At 33.8% G+C, this 7598-nt stretch overlaps 1 protein-coding gene across 1 annotated transcript; it reads right to left on the bottom strand.

The window, feature by feature from the left end:
- Positions 1 to 2547: 2547 nt before the first annotated feature.
- LOC130720989 (heavy metal-associated isoprenylated plant protein 30-like) lies at positions 2548 to 7556 on the bottom strand. The gene is made up of 3 exons (XM_057571712.1): positions 7254 to 7556; positions 4917 to 4992; positions 2548 to 3029 (listed from the first exon to the last, which is right to left on the bottom strand). Exons 1-3 carry the CDS (start codon positions 7410 to 7412, stop codon positions 2707 to 2709), a joined length of 558 nt encoding a protein of 185 aa, XP_057427695.1. The 5' UTR covers positions 7413 to 7556; the 3' UTR covers positions 2548 to 2706.
- Positions 7557 to 7598: the final 42 nt, after the last annotated feature.

The following is a 7598-nucleotide window of genomic DNA, read 5'->3' as shown; positions in this document are numbered from 1 at the left end:
CCAAATTTTATCATGGGTCATTTAGACAACCCCTTTTATTTTAGTTAAAATTTAAGATGAAAGTTACTATTTCATGTAAGTGGTATGTTGTGATTGGTCGTTAGTGTAAAACGTGCATATACATTAAATTCTATTTAATATTTATTTATCTTTATGTTACTATTTGGGATGTATGGGGGTAATGTTTCAGTATTGCATTGGATTTGACTTTTTGGGTTTGCATTTTGATTACACAAGACGTGTGTCTCGTTCATTTGACTTTCTGCTTATTTTTGTTTGAAAATATTTTGGAGAAATTTCTATTATTGTGTATCTACCCCATTTAAAATATCACATTTCATAGTTTTGTGAGTTGGAGGGTGACACATTCTCTTCGATTGCTCGAGAGGATAATGGTGTGGTGGATTGATTTGCTAAGAAAGGAGTTTGTAGCCCACCGACGACCATTAGAGTGGTTGATATATAGATCTGATGTAGAGCTTAACGATCTTGCTGAAAGACTCTCTTGTCAATTATACAGTATTTTCTTCTTTTTTGTAACCAGTTTTTTGAATGAGAAAAAAAATTCTCAAATTCATTTAATCTTTAAAATAAAGTTAAAAAAAGAAATGGTCACCTTGTGAATGGGGGATGTATTGAGTGTTGAATAATGATTCATAGACATCTAAATAGTAGAAACACCCCAAACACCCCTTTTTCCTGCGGATTTGGCCAAATAATACACTGAACTAACCACCTAAATACACATGACTAACCATAAAGCACATAACCGTGTAAACTCAGTTGAAATTCATAAATTCAATTTTACATGGTTCTGTGCTTTATGGTTAGTCATGTGTATTTAGGTGGTTAGTTCAGTGTATTATTTGGCCAATCTGTGCTTTATGGTTAGTCATGTGTATTTAGGTGGTTAGTTCAGTGTATTATTTGGCCAAATCCCTAATTTAGGAATTTCAACTTTACACGGTTATGTGCTTTATGGTTAGTCATGTGTATTTAGGTGGTTAGTTCAGTGTATTATTTGGCCAAATCCGCAGGAAAAATGAGTGTTTGGGGTGTTTCTACTATTTAGATGTCTATGAATCTTTACTCATTGAGTGTTCAATAGTCAGGAAGTATTCAAAATTGTATAATAATATATGAAGGCTGATGTGACAGGGTCTAAACATTGTCATTGAACTCCTTGACTGTGATTGTTGGTTTTAGATGCTGTGATTCAATAAGATAAGGTGGGAACTAATAGTATTTCTTTTTGTGATCTTGGGCTATCATTTGGTTTACCAAGTTGGAACTTGGAACTATCTTAAGTACAATTTGGTTTGCTGTTGTTGTACTAAATCTGTTTGTAGTTTTGGATGTGTTTTGCTTATCTAGTTGCACAACTAGTTGCACAATACCTTGGAGTGCAGTAAATGATCTACTTAGTAGGTAGCATGTTGGGGATCCTATTTGTTGCCTTCTGGTCTTTTGCCAGCTGCACCGGCTTTCTCCTATTTCCCCCTCTTTTTTCATTGATGTATTGCTTGTCTTTGACTTATAAAAAAAACATAAAGAGGTGGAGGGAGAAGATAATGACAAGATCTTCTTATGTGAAAATCTTTTCGGACATTAAATTTATGAGACTTTTTTAAATATTTATTAAGAGAGATGTGTATAATATTTCACTTAGCAACGTCATGTGATATAAAATGATCTTAATACTCAACTAAAGAAGTAAAAAATTAGACCCATGAGGTCCACCAACACTGAATATAGTGGTGTCACCCTCACATATGTAATTTGTGGCGATTAAAACCGTCACAAATTGCAACGTTGCATCAATATTACTATACGTTCTGTTTGTACTATTGCTCATTGAATAACTTACCAACAACGAGTTATTGTTTGAGAACTCACACCAACACCAACGTTTCTTGAGAGCTCAGTCGTCGACGTCATCTCCTCTTGCTCTGGTGAAGAGTGGTCCTTCTCCTTTATCAAACATCATTAACTCTCATCCACTGTTACTAGACTAGCCTATTGTAAACAATATATGTGATGGTTAATTGGGGCAATTGGTTGTTCAATTTTTGGGGCTTGGTCCTAGTCATTTATTCTAGCTTGTTATCTGTCACTTCTTTTTGTTTCTTACTTGTTTATCATTCACTTCTTTCTGTTGTGTTTTTTTCTATTTGTTACATCTCTATTGTACTATGGGTCTTTGCACCCCTTGTGCATCTTTTGAATACAATTTTTTTTACTTATAAAAAAAAAAATCAATCAATTTGTAAATAAGTTTTGTCCAAATTCATCACCAGGTTAATTTTATAAAATTTTAATATTGATACAACCACACGAGCCATTGTCTTAAAATCTAAGTAACTACCAAGTTTCAAAATAAAAAAAGTAACTACCATATTTTATTATTCCTTTTTTTAACATCAAGAGACTTTTGTTTAATAATATAGAACAACTCTCACATAAGTTAATCCACGCGTTGAGCGGAGTATTGTATTATTCTTTACCTCACATAATATTTTACATTAGTGGAAGTTAAATTATAAAATATAAAAGTCAAATTTACAAAAGCCCAAAGCTTTCATAAATCACACAATTAATACTGCAAATTAATTTACATAATCCTGATCATAAGAGTTTCACTCCTAGCAGGTAGCTAGCAATAGCAATACACACATAATAATTAACAACAAGGGGTTAATTAACTATTTACATGAGAGAGCAAGCATTAACATTATCATCATTGAACATGTTACTAACATTGTCATCTCCACGGTGAGACACATGCATGGTGCCATGCCTCTCAGGGAGATTGTAGCCATGTCTGTAGTAGTTGTAGCTTTCTTTGAACTCACTTGTGGTGTCTTTGAAGTAATTGTTAGCAGATGTGAAGTAAAGTGGTGGATTTGGGTATGGCCAGAACTCTGCTCTTTTCCCTGACCTTCTCACCGCCTTCAGCACCTTGTTCCGCTCAACGTAGCCGGTAACTGTCACCCTCTCCATCTCTAACTCCACATTCACTGAATCTATGCCTACCAAACAAAAACAGCATATTATAAACATTAATCATACATGATGACATCATTTAGGAAGAAGTGGGGGGTAACTTATTGGCAATGCAGTCGGAGTATGTGCATTTAGCGTGAGGAATGAAAAATCTTAAAGAGAAATGGTATAAAAAAAAGAATGGTAGTGGGGTTGAATTTCTAGAGATATGCGGTATCAAATTTAATAACAGGATATAATCTTCTTAGAGAGAAATGGTATAAATTTTATTATTTAAAAATTGATCGTGATGGGTTATGTGATCCACTAATCCTATTAAAAACTTGTCTTTTTCTCTTCAACAAAACCATTTTTTAATTTTACAGAACAGGGGAAAATCCAAATTCATGAATTTAATTATAGGATAAATGGGTCAATTTTTTTTGTTCGTTAGCACTAGAACAAGAAGATGTAGTAGCTTAACACACTTTATCATTAAACAAGTGGTTGAAGTTCAATTGTTAATTTCTATAAATGAAAAACAAATAGGTAAATTATGTGGTACCCTTAAATTTTTTTGAGTATGGTACCTCATTAAGTAATTCTATAGATTATTATCATTTTATTCAAGGTAAATACTACATATTTAGATTTTACTTTACTTGTCAATTAACTTTATCTCATGAAATTCATTTTTTGATGAAAAATGTACGAGTGGTGGAAATGAATAATGACAATGGAAATGCGCGTAAAATGACCATGGTTGATGGATGCAAAAAATTCAGAAAACACAACTTCCAAATCTCACGTCCCTAATAATGGAACCCTGCATTATTACGATAGGACACAATCAAAATTTTAACCAATACATGAGTATTTTTATTATTGAACCGACTCATTTTGGGTACCACATCTTAATCTGGCTTAAGGTACTACAGCAACCAAAAAAATATTTAGTTCGCTCTTTACCACTTAATGCGATAATTGTGTAGTTTCAGAAGTATCGGTTATAATGATATTTTGATTACGAAAGTAAGAAAAAAACAGAGAAGGCGAAAAAGCCTGGAAGACTAACTAAGCCTTATTTCCGACATGGCATTTAAGACTTAAAATGACATCAAACTAAGTTACAAATTAAACTCATAGGAAGACTTTTTTTTTCTTAGAGATGAACTAAAACAAAAGCAATATTGTCCTTATATACTAAAATTGTATTTATGCATGCGATAATATTAAATATAGTTAACAAATAATTTATTATGATTAAAATGCATCAATTAATATAATATAGCTTTTGGCCACCTAAAAAGATACGTATCCATGAAAGTTTATGCGTGTATGAACCAGTCAAACTCATCAAGATAAGATTCTATCTTTTTTTATATAGTTTAAGAGGGGGCGGGGATTTATGCCTAACAACCCTTTATATTGATTTATGGTCATATTAACTATGTCGGACAAATAAAAATATCGACATTTCATCACATGTGTTGGCAAATGAAAAAATGTAACAAAAATAGTGGTAGTATATAAACTTAAGGATAGATTCCATCCTACATCATTTCAATTATTTTATCCCGAATCTTCTTTAGACTCTATTAGGGTCGATCCACTTAGTAGAATGGAATAATGGGATTGATTTGAGTGAAGTGAAATATGAACACTTGTTCAATCTCATTTGAAGATGAATATTATACATAGTTTAAATAACTTCAAATAAATATGAAATAAAATTATTCTTATTTCAAGTGGCATAATAATATTTTAACACGAAAAGCTAAAACTTCCTAAAACATATATCAAAATATTACTACTTGATTACTTAAAGTGCTACAATAATTTCACCTCATATTTGTTTAGGATGATATAAAGAAGTCGAGCAAATGAGACCCACTTAGTGAGTCCTAACTCCTAAGCCAAAAAATAAAAAGTACCTTTGAGCTTGTAAATGGCGTTTTTGACAACTCTTTCGCAACCTTTGCAGCACATCCTCACTTTCAGCTCAACGGTCTGAAACAAATATGCATTATGAGATACCATTTCAGTTTGCATGAAGTTAATTTAATTTCCTCTAACAAAATATATGAGATGCATGCATCTTATGAAAATATATTTTTAAATAAATTATAACCGTTAGATTTAATCATGAATGGTCGTAATTAAAAGGTAACAAATGATCAAAATATATATTGGCTTACCTATATTTTGTTTAACAAATAGTTAAAATAATATTGGCCAGGAAAAAAATTGGCTTGCTAACTCTCAAAAGAAAACAAAAATCCTTCATTATATTGATGGTTTTTTTTTGAACGAAATGATTTTTATATATTATCATGGAAAATTGTAGTTATATATGGACATTGCATCGATCTAAACCCAATAAAAAAATTATATTCTCATGTGTACTCACCTGAAAAGTTACTTTTTCACTCTTCTATTCCGTGTTTAACAAGATTACTTTTATCTATCTTTCTATAAAATTCCATTGTCTGTTGCTAATAATATCAGGAAGTTGCAGCGAAGATTTTTGTGGGGGGGGGGGAAGTGAGGATGTGAGGAAAATTCCATGGGTAAGTTGGGATAGGGTGTGTAGGCCAAAGGATCAGGGAGGTTTAGGGGTGAGAGACATTGTAGCGTTTAATAGGGCCTTGTTGGGTAAGTGGAGGTGGAGGTTGCTGAGTGAGAGAGATAGTTTGTGGGGAAGGGTCATCGGGTCGAAATATGGGGCTAAAGTATGGATTGGCGAAGAGTCATGTTTTGGGAAAGGGTCAAATTGGTGGAAGGATCTAGGGATTATAGGGGAGTGCAGTGAGAGGGGGGGTTGGATACAAGAAAATATAAAGAGGGTAGTGGGGGACGGAAGTTCAGTGGGGTTTTGGGGAGAGTGTTGGGTTGGGGATGAGTGTCTAAAACAGAAATTTAATAGGCTGTACAATGTGTCTGTGCAAAAGGATTCAACAGTGGCTGAGATGGGGGAATGGGGGGTGGCTGGGTGGGATTGGAAGCTGCGGTGGAGGAGAAATCTGTTCGTGCATGAGCAGCATATTTTTGACAGTTTACTGCAGGTGTTATCTTCAGTTCAGATTCAGAGGAACGTGAAGGACTCATGGCTCTGGAAGTGTGAACTAGAGGGGAGATATTCAGTGAAATCAGCATACTTGGCTCAATTCCCTCATGTTGACAGCAACATTTTTTTCAAGGAGCTGTGGAAGGGTTTGGCTCCTTCCAAGGTTATTTGCCTTGTGTGGAGAGTTGCTCTCAGAAGGCTGCCAACGTTGGATAATTTACTCAGGAGAGGAGTGGCTGTGGACAGCAATAGAAATGGTGCATGCTTCTTTTGTTCTCAGCAGTTGGAGAGTGCTGGACATCTTTTCTTTGGATGCAATGTCTCATATAGGATATGGATGAGCTGTTATGCATGGTTAAGGGTGGAAACAGTATTACCAATTGACCATAACATTCATCTTGCGCATCATGAAATTTGGGGAAGAAACAAAAAACAAAGGTTGTGCTGGAAAACAATTTGGCTTGCTGTTATTTGGAGCATTTGGATTCACAGGAATGCAGTGGCTTTCAAAGGCGAACAAGTAAATTTGGAAGAGGTAGTGGATATGGTGAAATTGAGGTCTTGGTTGTGGCTCAAATCTTTGATGCAAAGTTTCAAATCATCTTTCTACGAGTGGGACAAGGAGCCTCTGATCTGTATGATGGGGAGCTAAGATTTACAATAATTATATCTTCCTTGGCCTTAAGGGATGTCCTACAAATGGGCTGGTGCTATTGTATAGTGATGAGCTATTAGTATAGCTCACTGCAAACCTTCTGCATGCTATGTCTGTTATGTTTTTCGTTTTTTCCTTGGCTGCCTGTGGTTCTTAATGCTATTAGAACATGGGGGTCATGAACATTGTAAACTTTCTTCTTGCACACCTTGTGCTGTTTTATGCATCTTTTCTTTGGCTTGTCAAAAAAAAAAAAAAAAAAAAAGATTATTGGCTTGTCGTTTTATTTTTATTTTCTTCACCATTTATTTATTTTTATCAAAATCAAAGGAGATATTAATATATGGGGACCAAATTAATGCATTTATTTTTTTCAGATTATATTAAAAGAAAAATTTAATTTAATTTTAAAAAAATTCTAATAAACTGCTATTTTTTTTTCAAATAAAGCTGAATCATGGCAAAGAAAAATCAAACAATAAATAACATAGGAGAAAATTAACATTAGAGAAAAACAACCATGCATATATATACTAAAAGCAAATTAACCTGCAAGGAAAGTGGTCTACTCTTCTTCCCCATGTTGAAGTTCTTTTTGAGGCTCTTATTGTTATGATGATGATGGTGATGGTCTTGATAGATAAAACAACAGCGGTATATAAAGGAAGAGATTTCAGAGCCCAAAGTTTTCTCTAGCAGGGAAGTCATGGTAGATATATAATTTAATTAAGAAGCAAAGAAGGAAGTACACCTATGGAAGAAACCAACCATCATGGAATATATTCCCTTCTTCCATTTGCATATCTCGAATGAATGAATGATAATGTTTTGTAATGATCAATCTGGAGTTATATACCACTCTTTCACATATATAGGCAAAACCAACACATGTAC

This window comes from Lotus japonicus, chromosome 5 (assembly GCF_012489685.1).
Source record: "Lotus japonicus ecotype B-129 chromosome 5, LjGifu_v1.2".
Classification (NCBI taxonomy): Eukaryota; Viridiplantae; Streptophyta; class Magnoliopsida; order Fabales; family Fabaceae; genus Lotus; species Lotus japonicus.
The sequence above is the reverse complement of the archived record's forward strand: the minus strand, read 5'-3'. Positions and strand labels throughout refer to the sequence as shown.